Source organism: Molossus molossus, unplaced genomic scaffold (assembly GCF_014108415.1).
Source record: "Molossus molossus isolate mMolMol1 unplaced genomic scaffold, mMolMol1.p scaffold_m16_p_1, whole genome shotgun sequence".
Lineage (NCBI taxonomy): Eukaryota > Metazoa > Chordata > Mammalia > Chiroptera > Molossidae > Molossus > Molossus molossus.
In genome coordinates this window covers 210,600,400-210,627,947 of record NW_023425344.1, presented here as the reverse complement: position 1 = coordinate 210,627,947, position 27,548 = coordinate 210,600,400, and the positions used below count along the sequence as shown (strand labels likewise).

Here is a 27,548-nt window from a genome sequence, read left to right as displayed (position 1 = left end):
CAGTTGATAAAGTACTGATAATGATTTGGTTTCCCAGTAGTTTTGTTGGAAAATGACTTCAGTTCTCTATTCAGGTCTTTCAGGTGAATGAGTAGTTAGTTATATACTTTAATATTAATAGAGAGCTAGTTAACATGTTACTAAAGAATTACCAAAATTTTTTATTAGCACTAAGGATTCTTAGTATTCTACTAAGAAATCTGTCTGCAAGAAAAGCACAGCCAAGTTGCAAAATTCCTGTAGACATGCATATATCAGGGTTGTGAGGGAGGCAACCGATCAATGTGTGTCTCTCACATCGATGTTTCTCTCCCTCCCTCCCTCCTTCCCTTCCTCTCTATCTAAAAATCAGTGGAAAAATATCCCAAGTGAGGATTAACGAAAAGAAAGAAAAGCAAAGCAATGGTATATGCTGATCATTTTCAGAGCCCAAAACTTTCTGTTTATTTAATGTTTATAAGAAGGTGCTGTGGATTCTGCATTTAGATTTTATCTATTCCAGAAAAACATGTGATGTAATGATTTTGTTATGGAAACTGTAGTGTGGCCATTGTGGCCATGTCTTTTAATGTGCTAGTCCCTCACTGAGACTAGCCGTGTTTTCTCTGAAAAGCTCTCCTTTGTCTTTATTTTATTTTATTTTTTTTATCCTCACTCGAGGATATTTTTTTCCATTTTTTGTACAGATAGAGTGGGAGGGAGAGAGAGGAAGGGAGAGAGAGAGAGAGAGAAACATCGACGTGAAGGGATACATCGAGTGGCTGCCACCCGCACGACCAACCAGGGCCGGGGACAAACTGCAACCGAGGTACATGCCCTTAGCGGGAACCGAACCCGGGTCTCTCTGGACCGCAGGCCGACGCTCTAACCGCTGAGTCAAACTGGCCAGGGCTGTCTTTATTTTTATGACACTTGGAAATCCATAAAAATACTAATTAAATATTTTTCTTAACCAGGTGTAAAAGAAAAATCAGAGGCTAAATGTTTGGCTGGTGAAGGGGGAATTAAGTTTTTTAAAGGTAGCAAATAAATTTTTCTTGCTAATAATACATTTCAGGAAAGTTGTACATTGATCATTTTTTTCTCGAGATGAGAAAACTTACATTTATAAGTGTTTTTTTTTTAAGGATTTTTAACTGTGAAGAGACTCTCAGTCAATTTAGATTTGTCTTGCTGATATTTCCTACCTTTATTTTTCTTTTAGTGTGGAAAATTGGTCACTGCAGTATCTAACAATACTATTCAAGTCCATACATTTCCTGAAGGAGTTCCAGATGGTATATTGACTCGCTTCACCACAAATGCAAACCATGTGGTCTTTAATAGAGATGGTACAAAAATCGCTGCTGGATCTGGGTAAGGCTCTTTGATATCAGAATAAGAAATAATGTTAGAACAGAATGGCCTCATTTATAGCTTTCAGAGTAACATTTTCAGGAGTCTTTTTGTTTGTTTACTTAATTTTTATATTAAAGTCTTTTTTTTTTTCTTTTAATCCTCACCCAAGGACATTTTTGCATTTATCTTTAGATAGAATGGGAGGGAAAGAGGGAGGGAGAGAGAGAGAGAAACATCAATGTGAGAGAGACACATTGACTGGTTGCCACCCACACAACCCCAACCGAGGCTGGGGACAAACTGCAACCGAGGTACGTGCCATTAGCGGGAACCGAACCTGGGTCTCTCTGGTCTGTGGGCTGATGCTCTACCCTCTGAGCCAAACTGGCCAGGACTATATTAAAGTCTTTTAAACTAGTAAAAATTTTTGAGGACAGTCTTATGCTTTTTGTGATTTGAGATATGAATGTTGCTTTGCAGACAGTCTATTTAGTAAATGATAAAAAATATTGTAGAAAGATGACAGTTTGATACAAAATTTAAAAAATTATTTCAGGTAGAACCAGGCCTGTGTAGTCAGAATTTTTCTGGTTTACCTTGATATTTATTTGTTATAGGAAAAATATGTAATTGATGAGATGCTGAGGTAGAATGAAAGGTATAGTCCTTTTAAAAATGGTTGTGACTGCCATGGCTGGTTTGGCTCAGCGGTTAGAGCGTCGGCCTGCGGTCCCGAGAGACCCGGGTTCGGTTCCCGCTAAGGGCATGTACCTCGGTTGCAGTTTGTCCCCGGCCCTGGTTGGTCGTGCGGGTGGCAGCCACTCGATGTGTCCCTTTCACATCGATGTTTCTCTCTCTCTTCCTCTCTCCCCCTCCCACTCTACCTGAACAAAAAATAGAAAAATGTCCTCAGGTGAGGATAAAAAAAAAAAAAAAAAATGGTTGTGACTGTAATTATATTAGCAAATAATAGAAGCTTAAATTTTAATTATAGAAGCCACTTAGGTACTTGTATTTTAACATAATGGGAAATCTTGACTTGTATTTCTAGTATCTTTTCAGACCAAAACTAAAAGGTCAGTTGTTAAATTTGGCTGTCAGGTTTCACAAGTTGCTTTAAAGAAATTATGGCATTCTTGTGGTTTTGAAATATTTGAGTCATGCTTTTAGGAGAATCTTTTGTATTGGCTTTTGTTCATGTACATTTCTCCTCTTGTTTATAGTGACTTTCTAGTTAAAGTTGTAGATGTTATGGATTGCAGCCAACAGAAAACATTTCGAGGACATGAAGCCCCTGTTTTGAGTCTTTCCTTTGATCCAAAGGACATCTTTCTGGTAATAATTTTCCTCCCTCTCTTTTTGCATTTTTCTTGATTGTGTTGAAAATTGTAAGATAGTTAACAGGAACTTTCCCACAATAGATAAAAGGCATTTGGGGAGTTATTTATTAATTGAACCAGTTACCATATAGTACTGTATAGTATTATGGTTGTAACTATAGAGAACTAAATTGTTTTATTCCTGCAGGCATCAGCTAGTTGTGACGGATCTGTGAGAGTGTGGCAGATTTCAGATCAGGTAAACTCATCAACTTGAATTTAAAACTTTTTTCCCATTTCTGTAACATATTGAGTGTTATATATTGTATTATTTGGTCAAATTAATAATTATTTTTCTTTATAGTTTGTTTCTTTTGAGTAGCATTAGAAACTTTTTATGATCAAATTCCATAATTAGTGCAAAATTAAGTATGTTAAAGACTAATTGTTTTTGTACTTAATCACAGGGAAAGATAGATTTATATTCTGTTTTAGGTTTTATAAATCAACGTGAAAAATTCCATCATTATCTTTTACAAAGTAACTGCCATCTGTTGGTCCCTAGATGTTAGGGATACAAAAATAAAATAAAGCATAGGCCACACTTGATTTGGAGAGTCATATAACAACTATTCTTTTAAAAAAAATTTTTTTTCTTTATTGATCTTAGAGATAGAGGAAGGGAGATGGAGAGAGAGATGGAAACATTGATGAGAGAGAACATTCATTGGCCGCCTCCTGCATGTCCCCCACTGGGGATCGGGTCCACAACCTGGGCATGTGCCCTGACCGGATTTCGAACCAGTGACCTCTTGATACATGGGTCAGTGCTCAACCACTGAGCCACTCTGGCCAGGCTCTTTTTGTTTTCTTATGATTTGCTTGTTTGTTTGTTCTTGATAAAAGTTTTAAAGGAGGTATGGAGAAAGTGCTCTCCAGATTGGCAGAGGAAACAATTTATTCTTCCTCAGGCAATCAGAGAGGCCTTGGCATTTGTAGAGATGTTTGGCTGGTTAGAAAAAGATCTCCTGTAGCTATGCCTCAATGGCCTCACTTTCTTCCCCTCATTCTTGAACTATTTGGAAGGGTTGACTCTGACACCATAACATTTTATAGTAGATCTCTAAAGTTTATTTTTGTAGACACTTTAAGATTTTAATATAATGGGATTATTCTCTGTGTGTATGTATGTATGTTTATTCAATGAGTATAGTGTTTACTTATTCAATATAGGAATTGTTTCTTTTAATTTAATTACTTAAAACTTGTGCTCTTTATACGTATCTCTGAAGGACTTAAAGTAATTTAGATAAATCAAACATTATCATAATTAAAGTGAATTAAGTTGTCTTTTTTCTGAACTATATACCAGTTTGAAGAACTCACCTATTAAATATATTCAGTTCTGCATATCTTTTCGGGAGAAGTTTTATAAATGAGAGTAACTTTTTTGTTTTCATCAGACGTGTGCTATTAGTTGGTCACTGCTACAAAAGGTCAATGATGTGATAAATGCAAAATCAATCTGCAGACTTGCTTGGCAGCCAAAAAGTGGGAAGGTAAGTAACTCTTATTTTTCAACCTTTAAAAAAAGTATTTGTTTCAGTTCTTATGTTTGAATGTGAGAATCGTTTTAAAATCATAACTATTTTATTTGGATTATAAATTTTTGAGGCCCAGGCCAACTAATTAATATTGAAATACTTTAAGAAATATTTCAGCTTGATACATGAACGAATGAATGTTTTTAAAAAATTTTTTTTTCTTTATTGATTTTAGAAAGAGAGGAAGGGAGAGGGAGAGAGAGATAGAAACATCAATGAGAGAGAACATCGATTGACTGCTTCCTGCACGCCCCCAATGGGGATTTGGTCCACAATGTGGGCATGTGCCCAGACTGGGAATTGAACCAGTGCTCTCTTGGTGCATGGGTTGACGCTCAACCTCTGAGCTACACTGGCCAGGCTTAATTTTATATTCTTTTTTTTTTTATCCTCACCCAAGGATATTTTTCCATTTTTTGTACAGATAGAGTAGGAGGGAGAGAGAGGAAGGGAGAGGGAGAGAGAGAGAGAAACATCGACGTGAAGGGACACACCGAGTGGCTGCCACCCGCACGACCAACCAGGGCCGGGGACAAACTGCAACCGAAGTACGTGCCCTTAGCGGGAGCCGAACCCGGGTCTCTCCAGACCGCAGGCTGACGCTCTAACCGCTGAGCCAAACTGGCCAGGGCATTAATTTTATATTCTTTACATTCATGTTTAGTGGAACAACTCTGGAAACAGTCTTGTTACGTCCACTCTCACCACCAGTATTTGACATTTTGGAGGTGTATTAGCAGATACATTTAGACACTAGAAAGATATGAGAGGTTGGGATGGAGGAAGGAGAATGCTTATCTTCCAATGAAATGCTTGTATATAAGGAACTTCTAAGAAAATGAACTGGGGGAAAATTGAGTAAGGTATCTATAAGCAAAATTAATATTCAAAACCAATAAAAATCCTATATACAGACAACAGCCATTTAGAAAATACAGTGGGAGAAAATAAAACATTGTTATTTAAAAAAATTTTGTATCAAAAATGATAAAATAACTAGGGATAACTTTGTAAGAAACAGAAATATGAAAGATCTATATAAAGAGAACTTTAAGATGCTAGCAAGAGGAGTTAAAGAAGACTTGTTTAGTAGAAAAATGTATCTCATTCTTAGGAAGGAAATAAAGATTTGATATAAAGATTTAGTTCTTCCCTAAATTATTCTGTAGTTTGTACAACATTCAAATATAAAATATAATTAAGATGTTTGGGGAAATCAGATAATGCTGATGATTCTGAAGTCCATGTGGAAAACTAAAGTGTTAGCCCTGGCGAGTTTGGCTCAGCAGTAGAGCATTGGCTTGTGGACCAATGAGTCGCAGGTTCTATTCCGGTCAAGGGCATGTACCTTGGTTGTGGTTTGTCCCCCACCCTGGTCGGGGTCGTGTGGGAGGCAACCAGTCGATGTGCCTCTCACATCAATGTTTCTCTCTCTCACCCTCTCTTCCTCTTTTCCTCCTCCCCTCCCTCCGACTCTATCTAAAGATAAAAAAATATATATATATCCTCAGGTGAGGGTTAAAAAAAAATTAATAAAAGTAACAGTTTTCCTGTTTGTAAATAATACTTAAAAAAATTAATATGCCCAGCCGGTGTGGTTCATTGGTTGAGTGTTGACCCATGCACCAAGAGGTCACTGGTTTGATTCCTGGTCAGGGCACATGCCCAGGTTATGGGCCCAGTCCCCAGTCGGGGACATGCAGGAGGCGGCCAATCAATGTTCTTTCTCATCGATGTTTTTCTCTCTCCTTTCCCCTTCCTCTCTCTAAAATCAATAAAGAAAAAAAGATATGGAAAGAATATATCATTTTTTATTTTTTCTACTAGTCTATTTCTTTGGAAGAATACATAGGAGGATAAATATTTGTTTTTTAAGATTTTCAAAGTATTCTGGCTCTATTTCTTCTAGCAAATGAGATGAATTTTCAGATTCAACGGGCTTACATACTTTAAGAAGTAGTATTAAAAATACTATTAACTACAAATATTCTGTTTTTCAGTGCAAGTAATAGGAATGACCATTACCCGTTCTTTGCTTATCAAAATTTTAAGTAATTTTCTGAGTGTTGTTAGTTGCCAGTTAAAATATATATTTTTTCTTATGTTTTGTAAGCATATTTGGATGAATATTCTGCCTTTTTTCTCTTCCATTGTAATTTAATGTAAACTTTTGTTTAAACTGTTTATTTTTTCTAATAGTTACTCGCAGTTCCTGTGGAAAAATCTGTTAAGCTCTATAGAAGAGAAACTTGGAGTAATCAATTTGATCTTTCAGATAATTTTATCTCTCAGGTAAGTTTGTAAGTGACACTTTAAATAGGCTAAAGGGAATATTTAATGCATACTTTGCCTAAATACAGTTACAGTTAAATATTGTTAGAAATGGAGAACTCCAGGCTGTTGTGCATGTATTCACCTTCTGCCTCTCAACCTATTTTCAACCTAACAAAGATAGGACTTTGTTAGGTCCCATGTGACCTTTCTTCTTTGTGAAATTTGGTAAGAAAATCTTTTAATTTATAAGAAGTCAAATTTAACTTTAGTATAGTACTATAACAAGTTATTCTCATGTTATCAGTAATTGACCTTTATTTTTAAATGAGTTTTACTAAGACTTGTGATGATAGACTCTGGAATTTTAGACCAGGAAAAGTTGTTGGTCTATATTCTCTCTCTCTCTCTCTTTCTCTCTCACACATACCCATTTTGCAGTTAAGGAAAACAGAGGCCCCAGTAGATGAGCAATAGCTTACTAAGGTTCACTTCCCGTACTAATTATCTTGATAGTGACTACTAACAGGATACCTTGTGTTATGTCTCTTCCCAGGATAATATTTTTTAGATTTTGCTTTTAAAATTGTGCCAGTATAATATTCTCATGATAAATTAATAGTTTCTTGTAATAGTTGAAAATTATTAAAAAAGAAGTAAGCAAACTTTGTCTCGCCATTTGTATGTCAGATTTAATTAGAAGTTACATGGAATACATCGAACAAAGGTTATAAAATTTGAATTTGGTTAGGTGAGTGTTTAGTTTCAATGATACAAAATTATTATTTATTGTTTTTCTTTATAGACCCTCAATATAGTAACCTGGTCTCCTTGTGGACAGTATTTAGCTGCCGGGAGTATTAATGGTTTAATTATAGTTTGGAATGTGGAAACCAAAGAATGCATGGAAAGGTATGATTCAATATATTTTTTGTCTCTTTCTTACTTATTTCAATTAGACTTTTGTCTTATGAAAATTTCAAATTTGTAATTATTATTGTCAAAATGCAAACAAACATCTATTGGTATGTCAGAAGTCATACTTCTGATTTTATTGATTGTTTTGGCCCTGGCCGGGTAGCTCAGTTGGTTAGAGTATCCAGGATTGCAGGTTCACTCTTCAGTCAGAACACACAGAAGAATCAACCAATGAAAGCGAAAATAAATGGAACAACAAATGATGTTTCTCTTTAAAATCAATAAATATTTATTGATTGCTTTATTTGACCATCCTCTTTATTTAAATCTTATTTTTAATTACAGTTGACATTCAGTATTATTTTATTATATTAGTTTCAGGTTTACAGCATAGTGGTTAGACAATTATACAGTTTACGAACTGATCCTCCCACTAATATAAGTACCCATCTGGCACCATATATATTTCCATTTAACCTTTTCTAACTAAAATTTACCTAAAGAAATGTATAGTTTATGTTTTTTATTGACAGTGTTTTAAGAACTTACTTTTTAATTTTTAGGGTGAAACATGAGAAAGGTTATGCAATCTGTGGCCTGGCCTGGCATCCTACTTGTGCCCGAATAGCTTATACTGATACAGAAGGAAATCTAGGGCTCCTGGAGAATGTTTGTAACCCTACTGGAAAGATATCAAGCAGTAAGGTAGTAAATAATATGATAGAACGGTTTCTTCAAAGTTTGTCTGTGGTTATATGGATTTGGAAAGCACTACAAACTATATTACTTTCCTGGAAAATTGTAATTCTTGTGACTATATTAGATGCTCAGTAATGATTATATAGTAAAGAAAGCTGTTTAAACTTGTTTAACCTAATGTTTCCCAAATATATTTTACTAAGAAACTGTTTTTTTTTACCATATAATTTCTACTAATATCCCTTGACTTTCCAAGGAACACTTTTGTGAAATGCTGTTTTCCCACCCTGGTGTTTTGGGGTTTGTTGTTTAAATACAGGCATACCTCGGACATACTGCGGGTTCAGTTCCAGACCACTGCAGTAAAGTGAATAGCGCATAAAGCGAGTCACACAAATATTTTGGTTCCCCAATGTATATATAAAAGTTATGTTTACATTATATTGTAGTCTATTAAGTGTGCAATAGCATTATGTCTAAAAAAAACAACATACGTCACTTAAAAATATTTTATTGCTAAAAAATGTTAATTATCTTCTGAGCCTTCATTGTTTTATAATGTTTTTGCTGATGGAGGGTCTTTACCTTCAGTTTGTAAACAACACATTATCTGTAAAGCACAATAAACTGAGGTATGCCTGGGATTGTTTTTTGTTTTTGTTTTTAATTTCTCACCTGATGATACTTTTTCCAGTTATCATCAGATAGAGTGGGAGAGAGGAGGAGAGAGAGAGAGAGAAACAGAGAGAAACATTGATGTGATAGAGCCACATCAACTGGCTGCCTCCCACATGACCCCACCCCGGCCAGGGACGAACTGCAACTGAGGTACATGCCCTTGACCAGAATTGAACCCGTGACTCATTGGTCTGCAGGCCGATGCTCCAACTGCTGAAACAAACTGGCCAGGGGCTGGGAATGTTTTATAGATAAAATTTAGTGTTAGCCTGGCCAGTGTGGCTCAGTGGATTCAGCATGGTCCCATGGACTGAGAGGTCCCAGTTTAAATCTTGGACAAGGTACATGCCTGGGTTATAGGCTCGATCCCTAGTAGGGGGCTTGGGGAAGACAGCTGATCCATGTTTCATGTTCACATTGATTTTTCTCTCTCTGCTTTCTCCAAAAAGTCAATAAAAACCAAAGAGTTGTGGGTTTGATTCTGGTCAAGGGCATGTACCTCCATTGAGGTACCTCCTCTCCTCCCCTCCTCTCCCCTCCCCTCCTCTCCCCTCCTCTCGTGTGGGAGGCAACTAATTGATATGTCTTTCTCACATTGATCTTTCTTCCTCCCCGCCCCTCCCCTCCCCGCCCCTCCCCTCCCCTCCCCTCCCCTCCCCTCCCCTCCCCTTCGTCTCTCCTTCTCCCCTGCCCCATCTGAAGATAAATGGAAAAATATCCTCAGGTGAGGATTAAAAAAAAAGATTGCAGACTTTATACATGCATTTATTTCTGCTCAGGTACCTGATACCAAAACCCCCATTAAAATTACACTAAAGGGCCCTGGACGGTTTGGCTCAGCGGTTGGAGCATCAGCCTGTGGAACCGAAGGGTCATGGGTTCAATTCCTAGTAAAGGGGACATTTCTGGGTTGCAGGTTTGATCCCCCACCCTGGTTGGGGTTGTGCAGGAGGCAGCCAATTGATTTATCTCTCTCATATCAATGTTTCTCTCTCTCTCTTCCTCCTCCCCCCTCCCACCCTTTCACTCTATCTAGAAATTGATGGAAAAATATCCTCAGGTGAGGATTAACAACAAAACTACACTATAGGGATTTATTTATTTATTAAATTTATTTTTAGAGGGAGAGGAAGGGAGAGGGGGAGAGACATCAACCTCAGAGAACCTCTCTCAGCTGCCTCCTGCACACCCCCTGCTGGGGATCAAGCCTGAAACATTGGCATGTGCCCTGACTAGGAATTGAACCGGTAACCTCTTGGTACATGGGTTGACACTCAGCCATTGAGCCACACTGGCCAGGCTAAAGGAATTTTTTATTTATTTTAAAAAATTTTTATTTCTTTATTGATTTTAGAGAGAGAGGAAGTGAAAGGGACAGAGAGATAGAAACACTGATGAGAGAGAACATCCATTGGCCGCCTCCTGCATGCCCCTACTGGGGGTCGGGCTCACAACCTGGGCATGTGTCCTGACCAGGAATCGAACCAGTGACCTTTTGGTGTATGGGTCGATGCTCAACCACTGAGCCACACCTGCTGGACAAAAGGAATTTTTTAAAATGTATTATCCCATAAGGTTAAGGAAGAGAATTGCAGTGAAGATGGTACCAGTATTTTGGAGGCTGGAAAATAGAAGAATGATTGGAAACTAACTTTACTTTTTCAAAAAGTTGAATCCTAAGACCTAAATGAGGAAAACTGAGATGCCTGGATGACTTTCCAAAGATTGAGAATTTGCTAGCACTAGATAGTTCTGAAAGTAGGGCTGAAAACAGGAATTTTGTTTTCATAAGGAATTAGATCCCTCCAGTGTCAACATCAGTGTGCACAGCTGGGTAACTCTCCTCCTTCACCCCTATACTTCTGGTGGAATGCTGGAGATTTATTCTTTAGTAAAGGTAAAATAGAGAATATTGCCCTGGCTGGGTAGCATAGTTGGTTACAGCATCGTCCTGATATGCCAAGGTTGTGGTTTGATCCCCAGTTGGGGTACATACAAGAATCAACCAATGAATGCATAAATAAGTGGAACAATAAATCGATGTTTCTCTCTCTCTCTCTGACTCTCTAAAATCAATGGGGGGAAAAAAAAAGATTACTGATCCTCTCTATTAAAAAAATAAAATAGAGAAGGTCATTCTTTGGTCCAGGTATACTTAACAGTTAAGTGGCATTGAGTGAGGGGGAATACTGTACTGAAAAGGATTAAATAAAAGTATATATGCTTATATCTGTATTGGGAAGATTAAGGTAGGAGAATAGTGTACATGCATAGGGGTAGGGTTGGTTGAAAAATCTCACAAAATCCTTATTTTCCTTAATAGAAGATAGTTAGGATCTATTAAATAAATAATGATTAAAACTGAAAAATAAAGAAATAGCACCGGGCCCTGGCTGATGTGCCTCGGTTGGAGCATATCCCCTGCATGAAAGGGTCTCAGGTTTGAATCCCATTGGGGGGGTGCTTTAAGGAAAGGTAGCTGATCAATGTTTCACACTGATACTACCCTCTTTTCCTTCCTCCTTCCCTTTTTCTCTCTAAAACAATAAAAAGAATATCCTTGGCTGAGGATTAAAAAAATAAATAGCACTGGACTGTTGTTTACAGATATGCAGGAAGGTATCAAAAGAAACAACTAAGCAAAGGCTATGCAGAAGACTATTTTCATTTTTATAATGCTGTTTGTGTAATTTATATTCATGTATAAATTCATGATTAAAAACAAGAAGTAAATTGAGAACTAATTTTTAGTTCAAAAGTCATCTCTTATAAAACCTATCTTCTATCCAGAAGTGCTCACTTTTTCCTGTGTTCTTTTACTCTTTGCAGTACATATTTTTCTTATAAAAACTTTGAACACTTTGTGTCCCTCACCATAAATGTAAGGCAAAACCCTCATTTTCCAATAAAATCCAAAAAATGTTTTCACCAACCTGAGTACATAAACTTTTCAGGCTATAAGTGAAATAGTTATGTATCGTAAAGCCTGTAGTTATATAATTACTCTCAAATCATAGGTTTAACTATGAATTTAGAGGTATTTTTGCTCTCATATTATTGAACATTAGTTTTTCAGAACAATCATATGAACTTCCATCTAACAGGTTTGTGATAGCCCAGCTGCTGTTGCTCAGTGGTTGAACAGTTGACCCATGCACCAAGAGGTTGCTGGTTGGACTCCCTGTCATGGCACATGCCCAGGTTGTAGGCCCAGTCCTCAGTGGGGGGCATGTAAGAGGCGGCCAGTCAATGTTCTTTCTCATCAATGTTTCTATTTCTCTCCCTCTCCCTTTCTCTCTCTCAAATCAATAAAGAATAAATAAATAAAAGGTTTATGATAGTCCCTTTTGAATTTATTAATGATGTTCTAATTAGAATTTTATAACAAACTATAAGTTTCCATTGGCTTAACATTTGTACAGTTTTCATTCACCTTATAGGAGTAATTTGTGATCACTACAATGTATTTCACTTTTCCTTTCTTACTTTTTAAAGAAAAAGTTATGACTTTTGAAAGAGAAAGAGATATCTATTTGTTGTTCCACTTATTTATGCATTCATTGTTTGATACTTGTATGTGCTGCAACTTTGGTGCATCAGGGTGATGCTCCAACCAACTGAGCTACCCAACCAGGTCCACTATTTCACTTTTTATTTTTATTAAAAAAAATTTTTTCTTTATTGATTTTTTATATAGAGAGAGAGAGATAGAAACATTGATGAGAGAGAACATCATTTGGATGCATCCTGCATGCCCCACACTGGAGACTGGGCCTACAACCTTGAAACGGCGACCTCTTGGTGTATGGGTTGACGCTCAACAACTGAGCCACACCAGCCAGACTATTTTACTTTTTTTTTTTATCCTCACCTGAGGACATTTTTCTGTTCTTTGTTCAGATAGAGTGGGAGGGAGAGAGAAACATCGACGTGAAAGGAACACATCGAGTGGTTGCCACCCGCATGACCCAACCAGGGCTGGGGACAAACTGCAACTGAGGTTGTGCCCCTAGTGGGAACCGAACCTGGGTCTCTCTGGATCGCAGGCCTATGCTCTAACCGCTGAGCCAAACCGGCCAGTGCCAGACTATTTCACTTTTTAAAGTGATCTCAAAAACTGTTCATAGTGACATTCAACACATTCAATGGTATGTTCGTATTCCTAGGAATCAATGATTAACTCTGTTGAATTTCATTACCTTCTTTGTTTTTCTGTTGGTTATATTCTGTTTACTTCTATAAGCAACAAAATAAGACTAGCTTGAACTGAGATAATTGAAAGCAAATACATCTTACCTAAGTAGTATTTTCAAAATAAAAGTAAATGAGGGAATATCTTATAACTAGGGACTTATAGGTACTTCTTTTCTGGGAAATGACTTTTAGGGAATAAAATCTTGCATTGTATTTGGGGATATACAGTATTTCTTTACCTCTTTATCTTACACTTCTGCCCTATTCATAGACTATAAGGCATTTAAAGTAAAGACTAAGCCCTGGCCGGATTGGCTCAGCGTTTAGAGCGTTGGCCTGTGGTCCCTAGAGACCCAGGTTTGGTTCCCACTAAGGGCATGTACCTCAGTTGCAGTTTGTCCCTGGCCCTGGTTGGGTCATGTGGGTGGCAGCCACTCGATGTGTCCCTTTCACGTCGATGTTTCTCTCTCTCTCTCTCTCTCTCTCTCTCTCCCCCCCCCCTCCCTCTCACTCTATCTGAACAAAAAAAAATGGAAAAATGTCCTCGGGTGACGATAAGAAATAATAATAAAGTAAGGACTAAGTCTTATATAAATATAATCCTCATATATACACTTACTAATTAGTCTTATCAGGGCATTTGCTTTTTTTTGGAGATTTGATGTTTCTTATGTATTTGTCACTCTTAGAAAAGCTCATTTTTGACTGGACTCAGACTTAGAGGTAGAAGCTTTCAGAGGACAGCCTTTGTCTCTTGGTCTCTTGGTGATCTGTTCCTGACACTTTTCTTTCGCCTCCTTCATTCTCTTAGCCTAAAGTTTAGCATATTCTGCAACCTCTTCCTTATTTTTCTTAGTACGTTGTTTCTTCAGAGCAATACGCCGATGTTTGTGTTGCAGGACACGTGGAGTAACAAGGCACTGAATCTTGGGTGCTTTAGTCCTAGGTTTCTTACCTTCTTTGTTTAGGGGCTTCCTCACAACATCCTGGTGGACATCATCTTCTTTAGAGAGATTGAAAAGTTTTCAGATTCTGCTAGCTCTCTTGGGACTCAGGCGACGAGGCACAGTAGTATCAGTGCGACCAGGAATATCTTTCTCCCCTTTTTTTACAATGACCAAATTGAAACACTGAGATTGGCATCCACAATGCAGCCCTGAACACATTTGCGCTTCCTCTCTCCTGTCCTCAATGGTCTATAGCAGGAATACCCCTTACTCAGGAACAGGCAGACACGGCCATGGGTCAAGACGCCCTGCTTCATGGGGAAACCTTGTTTGTCATTCCCACCACTGATTCGAACCACATAGCCCTTCCATTCTTCACCCAGGGTGTCAGCAGCAACTTCTGTGGCCACACGCTTCTCATAAAAGATTCGAAGTTTGCCTTCATCATCCACTTCAATGAGTTTCTGGTAGTGAGTGGCTGGGAAAGAGATGTTCAGCTTCATCTAGAAGCAGCCGACTGCCTCCGAGGCGCCATGAAAAAGAGCGCTTAATAGAGTTTTTAGGTGCATATTAAAAGATTGAGTTTATCAAAATAGTTTACTAATACTTTCTAATTTGTATTAATTTGTTCAAGGTAACTAGCAGAGTGGAAAAGGATTACAATGATCTTTTTGATGGAGATGATACGAGTAATGTTGGTGATTTTCTAAATGACAATGCAGTCGAGACCCCCTCTTTTTCAAAAAGGATTATAAATGATGATGAGGATGATGACATCATGCTGGCTTCAGGTCGTCCTAGACATCGAAGTCACTTCCTAGAAGATGATGAAAACTCAGTTGGTATGAATTGACTTGTGGATTGATGATCCATCAATTTTTATTTAAACTATTTAAACTATTATTTAAAGACATTATTGATTTTGTGGAATGTAGCTAAAGCAGTATGTAGAGGGAAATTTATAGCATTAAATACTATGTTAGAAAAGATTTCAGATCATTGAGCTATATTTTTGCTTTAGTGAACTCCAAAGAGAAGAGGAAATTAACCCCAAGCAAGCAGAAGAAAGGAAATAATAGAAAGCAGAATTAAATGAAATTGACAGTGACAAAACTATTTAAAAAGCCATTGAAACAAAAAGCTGTTTAAGTGATGAAAAAGGGGTCATCACCATAGATCCTATAATCCTACACTATTCAATATGGTCTCCACCTGCCACATGTGGTTACTGAGCACTTGAAAGGTGACTAGTTCAAATTAAGAAGTGATGTTAAGTGTATAATGCAATCAAATTTTCAAAAATAGTACAAAAATAAGAGCATAAAATATCTTAGTTCATGCTGAAATTATATTTTATTATTATTATTTTAAATATATTTTAATTGATTTTTTTAGAGAGAGAGATAGAAACATTGATGAGAGGGACACATCGACTGGTTGCCTTCTGCATGACCCCAACCAGGGCTGGGGACGAACCGCAACCGAGGTACATGTCCTTAATCAGAATCGAACCTGCGACTCATTGGTCCAAGGGCCGATGCTCTAACTGCTGAGCCAAACTGGCCAGGGCTAAAATTATATTTTAAGTGCAATATATTATTAAAACTAATTATCCCTGTTTTTACTTTTTAAAATATGGGTACCAGAAAATTTAAATTGCATATAGATCTCACATCATGTTTCTGTAAGACAACTCACATGTTTCTGTAAGCTTATAAAAAGTGATGATACTGCTATTAATATCATAAGGATAATAGAATATGATTAGTAACTTTGTGCCCATAAATTCAGCAATGTAGATAATGTGGACACATTATTTGGAAGATGCAAACACCCAAGGTAACTCAAGAAGAAATAGATCATCTGAATAGTACTGTATCTGTTAAAGAAATTAAGATTGTAATTAAAAAACCTTCAAATAAAGTGCCTATTGCAACAACTTACCTACTAAAGTAACACATTGGAATGTTAACAGTAAAATGCCAGTGTACAGTGGTAAATTGTGCTGAATTTAAATCACATTGGGTTTATTGAAGAGTAGTACACAAATGATTTGGTCTCGAGTTCACTGTACTGCTATGTATTGTTTTTGCTGGAAGTATATGAAGAAAAATCAGTACCACACAAAAATGTAGTTTGAAAAGGAAGTATTTTAATAGCCTATTCACATAATTGTGAATTTTCTTCATTGATACCTCACCAAAAACACAACACATGAAAGCTTCGTAAATATTACTTGCGTATGAAATCTGAAAATTTTTCTTTTTTTTTTAAATTTATTGATTTGAGAGAGAGAGGAAGAGAGAGAGAAGCATTGATTTGTTGTTCCACTTACTTATGCATTCATTGGTTGCTATGTGCCTTGACTAGAGATTGAACCCATAACCTTGGCATATTGGGATGACACTAACCAACTGAGCTATCCAGTCAGGGCTTGAAAACTTTTCAGTGAACTTTTCAACTCTATTACATTAAAATCTGTTGGTCTAACTTGAACTTTGAATGAATCTTTTACCAGATTTGATTTTGTAATATATGCGCTGGTGATCAGTAAATACTGGTTCACTAAAGTTTGTGGACCTTCCTACTATGAATGCATTATCCAAAATATATTTGTTAGTATCATCACCAATCTCATCAGAAGTTTTTAAATATTGGGAAGTAATCAAGCTTATGGTGGCAGATACAAGTTTTCCAGTATTCTGCTTTTCATTTTTAGCTCAAGTTTTATCATTGGCAACAAATTCAGTTACTCATTTTCAAGAAAATGTTTGCCAAATACCCAGGTCTGCATAACCATAGTTTATCTGGCATTCTTTCAAGTAAAAATTGTGTTTCATGAAAAAATCAGTTCAGTTTACAACTCGATTGCTCAAGTGTTTTTATTTTTTGAGACAACCATCATCATTTATTTACACTTCCCATTTTAGTACAGAGAACATTAAAAAAAATCTGTGCAAGGATCAAGCTTTAATAAAATTATGTTTTTACTGCAGTTGAATAGTGGTTAACAATGCATTGACCACTGATAGGTTGGTGCCCCTGCCTTGATTAATGCTAAGGCACCAGTAGTTTGACCCTCCATTGGTTTTGCACCATCACTGCAAATGTTAAAGGGAAAGAGGCAAAGAGCATGTGAGTATTACTAAGTATGAGTGAAAAGGTTATTAGATATCATAATGCTTTTCTTTTTCCAGGTCATTGTTATTTATGATTCACTGATTATAACCCCTTGTTTTTTAGATATTACAATGCTAAAAACTGGTTCTAGTCTTCTAAAAGAGAAGGAGGAAGATGATCAAGCAGACAGCATTTACAATCTACCAGTTGTAACATCCCAAAGGCCATTTTATGATGGACCTATGCCAACTCCCCGGCAAAAGCCATTTCAGTCAGGTTCTACACCCTTGCATCTCACTCACAGATTCATGGTAAGCCTTGGATCTACACTTAACTCTTAAAATAGTTTTATCTCACTATAAGCATTTTGTCTCACTATAGCTAATTACTTTGGTAAAAATATTTTTTAAAAACTTGATTTTTAAAAAATATTTTTAAAAAATGGGCCTGCAACCCTCTGGTGTATTTTAATTTTGTGGTTAATTTATATTATTGTTAACTCACAGCCTTAGTCTTATTTCATCTTTGTTATTAAAAATTGTGTTAAATAAAAATTTGCTATGCAAAATGATATATAATGAACCTAAGTAAATGTGACTGTATATCTTGTATTTCCTCTTGGCTATACTTCTAAGCCTTATTTCTCATATTATATGAGTTTTTATATATAAGATTATACTGACTCCAAAGTGCTAGTTAGAAGGTATTTTTTGGAAGGCAGCTTTTATAGTGATATTATTATGTGATACATCTATGAAAAAGAACTATCTGCTCCTTTTTTCTTTCTTTCTTTTTTTTTTTTTGGTATGTGCCCCTACGGAAACTGAACCCAGGACTCTCTGGTCTGCAGGCCAATGCTCCAACCGCTGAGCCAAACCGGCCAGGGCCTGCCTCTTTTTTCCCATCCTACCAGAATGTAAACTCCCCAAGGATAAAGATTTTTCTGTTTTATTTACTGATAGCACTTAGAACAATGTATGGCACATTAGGCATTAAATATATGTTTTCTGAATGGATGAATGAATGTTAGCTTTTTGTCTTAAGTTTGAGAGCTAAAGAAGTTTAATATTTTGATTTATTTATTATTTGAGGTTTTCCACTGAGGACTTGTCCTTCTTGAAAGTTATAGGCCTGGCAGAAATTTATATGTAAATATTAAAGGTGATGTTTTATTTTACTTTACTTTGCATCAGTAATCATCATCAAGTAATCTTAATTTTTTATTATTGTCAGCTATTTTATTTATATAGAGTTATTTGTTGTAGAGGAAAGGAAACACTAGGGCCTCTTGTGAGCCCGTAGTATACATCAGTGGAAGATATTTTTCCAAAATGGTAACAATTTTTGTTGCTTTAAAATGTATGCATTTATTACTATAACATAAACCAGTTATTTGGAACAGAAAAATATGCTGTCATTTATAACCATACTTTAAATTTTAAATATCTGTATTTTTTTAGGAATATTATTTGGTTGTTCAAAGGCCAGTTATAAAGTATTAAATGAAATATTTCATTTCTTAGTAAATTTGTATTATATATACTTTCTTCCCATGAAGATGAAATACTTTGTTATTGTAGCTTTGATATTACTAGTGTTACCTGAAACAATTCAGAAGTAGATGAGCTGTGGTTACTCCTATAACCTAAATCTTGATGTAGACTGAATTATAATATTTGTTCATTTGTATAACTTTAGCCTACTGATTCTTAGAGCTTTGGTTTTTCTCAGACTTGTATTTACCTTACATGTTTGTAGGTGTGGAACTCTGTTGGAATCATTCGCTGCTATAATGATGAGCAAGACAATGCCATAGATGTGGAGTTCCATGATACCTCCATACACCATGCAACACACTTATCAAACACTTTGAATTATACAATAGCAGATCTTTCCCATGAAGCTATTTTGTTGGCATGTGAAAGCACTGATGAACTAGCAAGGTAAATTTGAGATTATTAGGAAGAATTTGTTACTGTTGAACTGTTAGTTACAGTTGTTGAAATTCAGTACATGAGTTAAAAGTTAATAAAACAAAATTATACCTTTTATAGTATGGAATTTCAGAACGAAGAGCTTAGTATAAATACCAGCCGACCCATAATACCCCGGAACATATCTATTTTTGCCTAATTGTCCCTGTGTTACATTCTCTAAGTAAGTTTCAGAATGACATGACCTGATTTGTAGACAAATGGGACTATTTTTTACATTGTTACTGTTTTTTATTAGTATGAGAATAATATATATTAATTGTAAGCCAACTTAAGTACAGAATATTTAGAAAATGAAAGTTCTCCCCAGAATACTACTTAGATATCACTACTATTAACACTATAATATATATCCTTCCAGATTTCTTTTTGTGTGAACCCCACTTTTAAATTTACTTATAGAGATATCATTTATATACAATAAAATGCACCCATTTTAGATTTATAGTTTTGATAAGTTTAACAAATGAGTATATACTCGAGTAACCATTATGATAATCAGAATATTTTTTATTACCCAAAAATGTTCCCTCATATTTCTTTGTAGTTTTATCCATTCCTAGTCCTTGGACAATTACTGATGTGGACATTTTTGTTGTTGTTTTTTTTTGTCAATATAGATTAGATTTGAAACTTTTCTTAAAAAAAGAACACCACCAAAAAAATGTTGCTAGTACTATTTACCTGTTTGATTTTTTTTTTTTAACTTAGTATATTTTGGATTTCTTAGATATTTCGATAGGTAGGTAGGTAGACAGACAAACAGAAAAAAAAATATGATAAAAAGCAGCAGATGCAGAATTTTTTTTTTTTTTAAGAAGAAGAAATATTTTACTAACCTTTTGTTATTCCAGCCAGTTTGCTCTCTCTTGATCTTTCTTCAACTGTTTATAATATTTATATACTTAATAATAGATTTTACTAACTTCCAGGTGATTTGAAATTCAGATTCTTCTGATTAGATATATTAGTTCCTTGATATTTAAAGTGTAGTCTGCAAACTAATGGGGAGGGGCCACCTGAGAGCTTGTTGAAAACACAGAATATCAGGCCCTACCTCAGATCTGAATCAAAATCTGTATTTTAACAAAATTCTCAGGTGATTGAGCATGTATTAAAGTCTGAGAAATACTTTATTAGGTCATTTCTAAAATTAATTAAAAATTTTTTTCAATTACAGTTGACATGCAATATTATATTAGTTTCTGGTGTATATTAGGTCATTTAAAAATTTTATTTGGTTCCCTAATTTACACATTATAAAATTCAGCACTACATGCTTGAATTAAATCATTTTATTAAAACAGATCACTGTTGACTTAGTGTCTTTAATTCAGAATCTCTTACATAATGAGAGCTTGTATTTTAATGTGTAATTTTTTTTAACCATTAAATTTGTACACTTTCTTTTCTTTTTCTTTTTTTTTCTGTTTGTTTGTTTGTTTTTTAATCCTCACCCAAGGATATTTTTCTATTTATCTTCAGATAGAGTGGGAAGGAGGGAGAGAGGGGGAGAAAGAGAGAAACATCAAAGTGAGAGGGACACATCGACTGGTTGTCTTCCACAAGACCCCGACCAGGGCTGGGGACGAACCACAACTGAGGTACGTGCCCTTGATTGGAATCAAACCTGCGACTCATTGGTCTGAGGGCTGTTGCTCTAACCTCTGACCAATACTAGCCAGGGCTCATGTGTAATTTTGATTTCAGATACTCTTCTCTTTGTTTTTCTAGATATATCATTTCATAGCCATCTATAATATTACCTTTTCATTTTAAAATTGAATTTTTTAAATTATTGTTCAGAAAGTCAGTACTACCTCAAATTACCAATACTATGGTATCTGCATTCCGAAGCCTAAGTTTAATAATGTGTGTCTGTGTGCGTGTTTGTTTACACATACACATATATATTTGCAAAGAAGAAAAAAGAAACAAATTATCAGCAAGCACTAATAGGATTATATGGATTTTCATTCTCTTTTTGTTCTCCCATATTAATTTTATTATTACCAGTGAGAGAACTGTTGCCTAACATTTTGAAGCTTTCTTCTTTTTAAAAAAAATGTGGTTGTGATATTTGTATGCATTTACAACCTAGGATAATACTCTGCAGATTTTAGCCTTTTTTTTTTTAATTTAACATTATGTTGTGAGCATTTTTTTGTATGTTTAAATATTCTTCAATAACTTAACTGTTAATGGTTTTAATCTAGTTCATTTTAGGTATATTTCACAATGACTTTCTTAAAGATATTTCCTGTACTATTTGTATATAACAGAAAAATAAACTACATTATTTGGTTTTGTTACTGGGTATCATGATTAGTTATATATAAAATATCAAATATGAAACTTTGATTATTTTCCACCTTGTTTTCATTTTTAGCAAGCTTCACTGCCTGCACTTTAGTTCTTGGGATTCAAGTAAAGAGTGGATAGTAGACATGCCTCAGAATGAGGATATTGAAGCCATATGCCTTGGTCACGGATGGGCTGCTGCTGCCACTAGTGCCTTGCTCCTTCGATTGTTTTCTATTGGAGGTGTTCAGAAAGAGATCTTCAGTCTTCCTGGGCCTGTGGTGTCAATGGCAGGACATGGAGAACAGCTTTTCATTGTTTATCATAGAGGTAGGTTTTTTCAGTCTTTTATACTTTGTGGGTTTTTTTTGTTAATTCTCACAAAGGATATTTTTTCCATTGATTTTTAGAGAAGAAGGGAAGGAGGGAGAGGGAGAGAGAGAGAGAGAAAGAGAAACATTGATTGGTTGCCTTCTACATGTGCCCCAACTGGGACCTGAGATTGAACCTGCAACCAAAATATGTGCTTTGACCGGAAATCAAACTCGAGACCCTTTGGTGCATGGACCAACGCTCCAACCACTGAGCCACACTGGCCAGGGCAATTTTTTTATATTTTTACCATAACCTAAAGTAAATGTAAATTACTTGAGCTCGCTCTTTCTCTCTCTCTCTCTCTCTCTGTCTCTCTCTCTCTCTCTCTCTCTCTCTCTCTTTTTGTTTGTTTTGGATTATATGCCTCCATTTGCATTTATTTTAGCATTTGAATCAGTGTAATTTTTAAATGTAAAGAATTTTATTGTATTCACTAATAGCAATAAGAATGAAAATGTTTTGTTTATAGAAGAACTAGATTAGGGAAAGAATTTCACGATAGAGTTTGGTTAATTACTTCCATATCTATATCTTAAAAGAATTTTCAGTTTAAATGCCTCAAAAACTAAACTGTTTCTAGTCTGAAGGACCAAAACAGCTTTGAATATGACTTTTCAGAAAGTTACTGCTTTCTGTTCCTTACCTCGTAGTCTCTCTTCAGTCCCCACCACTCTGTTCAGACCAGTGATTTCTTGATGCTTGTTTTTAAAGAATAATTCTATCAGAAATACTTTCTTGTCTTGACTTCTGTGATATTACTCTCCTGATTTTTCCCCCTCATGGATAGTTCTTTCAGCTCTTTTGCTGGCTCCTCCTCCTATGCTGACCCCTGGAGTGCTCTAGCATTTAGTCACAGCCCCTCTTCTCTAGTAATCTTTAAGTCAGAAACTTTCAGTCTTTTGACTGCTTAGCCATAGTAAGAACTACATTCTATATTGCTTTTCCGAATATACTTGCAAATGTAACTGAAACAAAAGTCTCATGGACAATATTTACTCTGATTTTTTTCTTTAAATGATGATTGCAATTCTAAATTTATTTCATGACTCATAGGTCAAAAAATGCAGTTTGAGAAAGTATCCTGGGGCATCTCATTATGACTCATGTCTTTACTTACATCCATGTGTCTATGACTCTAAATCAATATCACCAGCCCTACTCTTGTTTTTTCAGACTTGCCCACTTAAAATTTCTATGTAGGTTTGATACACATATCAAACTTAACTTGATCATGATAAACCCTTTGATATATTTTTTCCCTTCAGACTTTCTTCTTACTTAGTTACTCCATCTTGGTAAACAGCATTCTATCAGTGCAGCTATGCAAGGCAGGGATGTAAGAGTCATCCTTGATTCTTCTCTCTCTCCCTACCCCCACACCCCAGATCAACTCTGCCAATAAGATCATATCATCCCGTCAGGTCTTTGGAATAACATATTCCAGATCTGTCTCTTTGTCTCCTCCACTAAAATCCTAGTCCAGCCCAGATGTCATCTCTTGGGCTGTTGCAACAGCCTTCTACCAGTCTTTCAGCTTCAATTCTTGTATTTCTGTAATTCATTCTCCACATAACAGCCTGGGTAATCTGTTAAACACAAGAACCTCTTCTTCCCACTAAGGGCACATACCTCGGTTGCAGCTTGTCCCTGGCCCCAGTTGGGGTCGTGTGGGTGGCAACCACTCGATGTGTCTCTCTCACATTGATGTTTCTCTCTCTTCCTCCCTCTCTCCCTCTCACTCTATCTGAAGATAAATGCAAAAATGTCCTTGGGTGAGGATAAAAAAACAAAACAAAACAAAAAACAACCAAGAACCTCTTCACTTAGATTCCTCTGATGACTTCCCCATGCTTTTAGAATAAAGATCAAACTTATCTTAGTTGACAGGGTCCTACATGATCTGATCTTTGCCTGCCTCTTCCATTTCATCTCTGACACTTTTTCTCTTGTTACTCATTCTGGCCATAGTGGCTTGTTTGTGTTCTTCAGACTCACCACGCTTGTTCCCACCTTAGGACCTTTTACTGTAGAGTTCCTCTTCCTAACATTTGGCTGGCTGGCTCCAACTTAAAATATATATCTCAGCTCGACCAGTGTGGCTCAGTGCACCAAGAGGTCGCTGGTTCGATTCCTGGTCAGGGCACATGCCCAGGTGTAGCCCCAGTCCCCAGTGTGGGGCATGCAGGAGGTGGCCAATCAGTGTTCTTTCTCATTGATGTTTCTACCTCTCTCTCCCTCTCCCTTCCTCTCTCTCTAAACCTCTCTCAATAAAGGGGGAAAAAAATCATATTTTAGCTTAAATTTCACTTTCTCAGAGGCCATCTCTGACTAGCCATTTTAAAGTAACTACTCAGTCTGGCACTCTGTATCACATTATTATTTTAACTCTTTGATAACACTTAGCATTTTTGTTCTTTTGTTTGTTCTTTAATTCATTTGTATTCTACCTGAATATGAATTCCATGAGAACAGTGACTTTGTCTTGTCTATCATTGCAGCCCCAGTGCTTGGCACATAGTAAGCTCTCTGTAAATATTTCTTGAATGAATAATATACTACTTATAACCACTTTATATAAATAGTCCATGTAACATAGTGTTCTGCCTCTAATACCTGAATGCACAGTGCCTCAGTTAGTTGGATTGTCCATAGAAACTAGTGCTGATTAATCTAAGAAACAAAATCAGTTCAATTCACAGAATATAATTTAGATTGCATTATAGTTAAATAAACTTTGATACCTGATTTATATTTATATTTTTTTCATTAGGAACAGGATTTGATGGGGATCAGTGCCTTGGAGTTTATCTGCTACAGATGGGGAAAGAGAAAAAACAAATTTTGCATGGTGATCCTCTTCCTCTTACAAAGAAGTCGTATCTTGTATGGGTTGGATTTTCAGCTGAAGGCAAGACAAATTCATTTATTTATATTAAAGACATTTTTCAAGAAAAAAGTTGTTTCATTGTTTTTTCCTAATTTCTTTATAGATAAATTGTTTAAATTGATTTAAATGTAATATGCTGACAAAACTGGAAACTGGGATTGTTAGGGAAGGTAACCATTGTTTTAGGTACAAAGTCTTTTTTTTTTTCATGAGAATTCTGATTAGAAAACTTATAGAGAGGAAATTAATTTTTCTGGAAGCTTACTGAGATAGCAAGGAGGAAATAGAAATCAATGATAAAATTGTAGGTATTCCAGCAGATTCCACATAAAAATCAGGAATTTTCTATTGCTGCACTGTCTGCTATAGTAAATACCAGGCACATGTGGCTACTGAATGCTTGAAATGTGGCTAATCTGAATTAAGATGTATTATAAGTATAAAATACTATCCGAATTTTGAAGACTTGTATGAAAAGAGAATGTAAAATAATTTTATTAATAACTATTTTATATTGATTACATGTTAAAATGATTATATTTTGTGTATGTTGGATTTAATGAAATATAAATTAGAATTAACTTTACTTTCCCCCCTTTCTCATGTGGTACTAGGAAATTAAAAATTATATTTGTGGCTCACATATTTCTGTTGGACGGGATGGTTGTCAATTCATATAATAGTGGCTGTAACAGATTATTTAAAGGATACTGAAGATTACCTTATTTTAATGAGCCTGTTAACCCTTTCTCTTGCCTTAAATATTTCTAGTATTGGAGATTCGTGTCCTTCGGTTACATCTTTAGAAACTCCAGTTTTATCTTTAAAACATCAATCATTTCTGGATGTGTTTTTCTGTTGGGATATTATTAGTCGTTTATGTTTTAATAATGTGACCATGGCCCTGGCCGGTTTGGCTCGGCAGAGAGTCCCGGGTTCTGTTCCCGCTAAGGGCACGTACCTCGCTTGCAGTTTGTCCCCTGCCCCGGTTGGAGTCGTGTGGGTGGCAACCAGTTGATGTGTCTCACATCAGTGTTTTTCTCTCTCTCTTCCTCCCTCTCTCCCTCCTGCTCTATTTAAAGATAAATGCAAAAATTTCCTCAGGTGAGGATAAAAAATAAATTAAATTAAATAATGTGACCGTGAATAACTTCCATCTATATATCTTTTTTTCCCAATTACCAATCAGATCTAGACTCTGAGGAAACTGCTGTTTGCAGAATGGGAGGGCTGTGAAGTCAGATAAGAAAAGGGGTAATTAGGGAGTTTGCTGGGCACTTCCTGAGATGGGAGCAGACTAGGAATGCTTACCTTGAAGTCAGGGGACAGAACAGTAATAAGCCTAAGGAAGAGAAGGGGAAAGAGGAATACTAAAGACAGATTCTTTACATCCTCACCTTGTTTCAGGTTTTGGTATTTTTCTAAGTCTCTTAACCAGGGAGGTTTCAGATTTAAGTTTAATTTTTTTTACTAAAATTGGCTTTTGAAAATATTGTTATGTTCCAGCAGATGGCATAGTTTTCACTGAACCTATTAATTTTTTCTCTTTATTTGGGTAAATATCAGTCATATCTTAGGTATTTTTTCCCATTTCTTCTTTTAGGTCTTACTCTATGTGGTTAATGAAATTTTTGTAAAAAAATAAACTTGCATTATTTGCCTTTTTGCTTTTTGGGTTTTTTTCTGTTTACTTTTGAATTGAAAGTTGAATCATTGATATGTATATTTAACATAGTATTTATTTACCAAATATGTAGCTGTGTTTCCAAGTGATTTGTTTTTCTGTTCATATATAGGTACCCCCTGTTTTGTGGACTCAGAAGGCATTGTTCGAATGCTTAACAGAGGGCTTGGTAATACGTGGACTCCTGTATGTAATACAAGAGAACACTGCAAAGGAAAATCTGATCACTACTGGGTAGTTGGTATCCATGAAAATCCCCAGCAACTGAGGTGGGCTGTTAGAACAAGCTTTCAAAGTGTATTTTTATTTGTTTTTCACCTTAGTGACTTTCTGTATTCACTAAATTATGAGTTTGTTTATATTCACTGTTAAGTTTTCAACCAATTACTTGACTTGGAAGTTATTGAACAAAATAGGAATTAAGTTTATTAGTGTGACCATAATGTCATTTCAGTCTGATAGGGATGGGAGGTTCTGGTTAGACATGGCATTTTATCTTTTATTACACAGAATTCTCTTTTACCTATCAAATTGGAGAAATCTAAAACTTTGATAATACTCTTAGTGTTTGTGGGGCTATGGTGAAATAATCATGTTTATGTGTTGCTGATGGGAGTGCACATTGGTTGAAATCCCTGTGGAAGGCAAATTGTCAAGAACTACAAGAATTAGAAATGCATATGGCCTTTGACCGAATAATTCTGCTTTTAGGATTTGTCCTAAAGATATGCTAGTACAGTCAAACCTTGGTTGTTGAACAGCCCTTTCATGCTCATGCATCAGCATGACAAAGTGTCTCTCAGGCCACAAACAAAGGAGAGAATGTGAGTCAGTTTACCACTGAATGTTGTGTTATTAATATCTCAAGAAATTGTGCTGTGAATATTTTTGTGCTTTTTTGTTTGTTTGTTTTTGTTGCTGGCAAAATGGACAATTAGCATAATTTTTAAATGTAAAGAGGCCATCAAGAGTGCTAATGTGGCTAAAAGAAACTGAACACAGGCAATTGAGGAGGAAAACTGATGATTTGGATAAAGGAAAAGTAGTTACCTAGTGACAGCATTTTCGAAGCAGTGATATGTGAAAAAGTGAAGATGGCCTGGCCAGTTTGGCTCAGTGGTCAGAGCATTGGCCTGAGGACCAAAGGGTTGTGGGTTCAATTCCCAGTCAAGGGCACGTACCTGGGTTGCAAGTTTGATCCTCTGCCCCAGTCGAAGTT

At 36.0% G+C, this 27,548-nt stretch overlaps 1 protein-coding gene and 1 pseudogene across 5 annotated transcripts in view; one reads left to right on the top strand and one right to left on the bottom strand.

Annotated features, from left to right (window-relative positions):
- The window catches only part of WDHD1 (WD repeat and HMG-box DNA binding protein 1), a 62,833-nt gene that overhangs the window by 14,035 nt on the left and 21,250 nt on the right, over positions 1 to 27,548 (top strand). For all 5 annotated transcript variants that reach the window (XM_036265617.1, XM_036265635.1, XM_036265645.1 and 2 more), the window contains 13 exons: positions 1,205 to 1,356; positions 2,562 to 2,673; positions 2,866 to 2,916; positions 4,121 to 4,216; positions 6,461 to 6,553; positions 7,338 to 7,444; positions 8,014 to 8,155; positions 14,603 to 14,810; positions 17,212 to 17,399; positions 18,847 to 19,031; positions 21,472 to 21,713; positions 24,529 to 24,666; positions 26,442 to 26,598. In XM_036265617.1, the coding sequence (XP_036121510.1) occupies positions 1,205 to 1,356; positions 2,562 to 2,673; positions 2,866 to 2,916; positions 4,121 to 4,216; positions 6,461 to 6,553; positions 7,338 to 7,444; positions 8,014 to 8,155; positions 14,603 to 14,810; positions 17,212 to 17,399; positions 18,847 to 19,031; positions 21,472 to 21,713; positions 24,529 to 24,666; positions 26,442 to 26,598 (1,871 nt within the window). The remainder of the gene's footprint in view (positions 1 to 1,204; positions 1,357 to 2,561; positions 2,674 to 2,865; positions 2,917 to 4,120; positions 4,217 to 6,460; positions 6,554 to 7,337; positions 7,445 to 8,013; positions 8,156 to 14,602; positions 14,811 to 17,211; positions 17,400 to 18,846; positions 19,032 to 21,471; positions 21,714 to 24,528; positions 24,667 to 26,441; positions 26,599 to 27,548) is intronic.
- Positions 13,717 to 14,625, bottom strand: LOC118632485 (annotated as a pseudogene).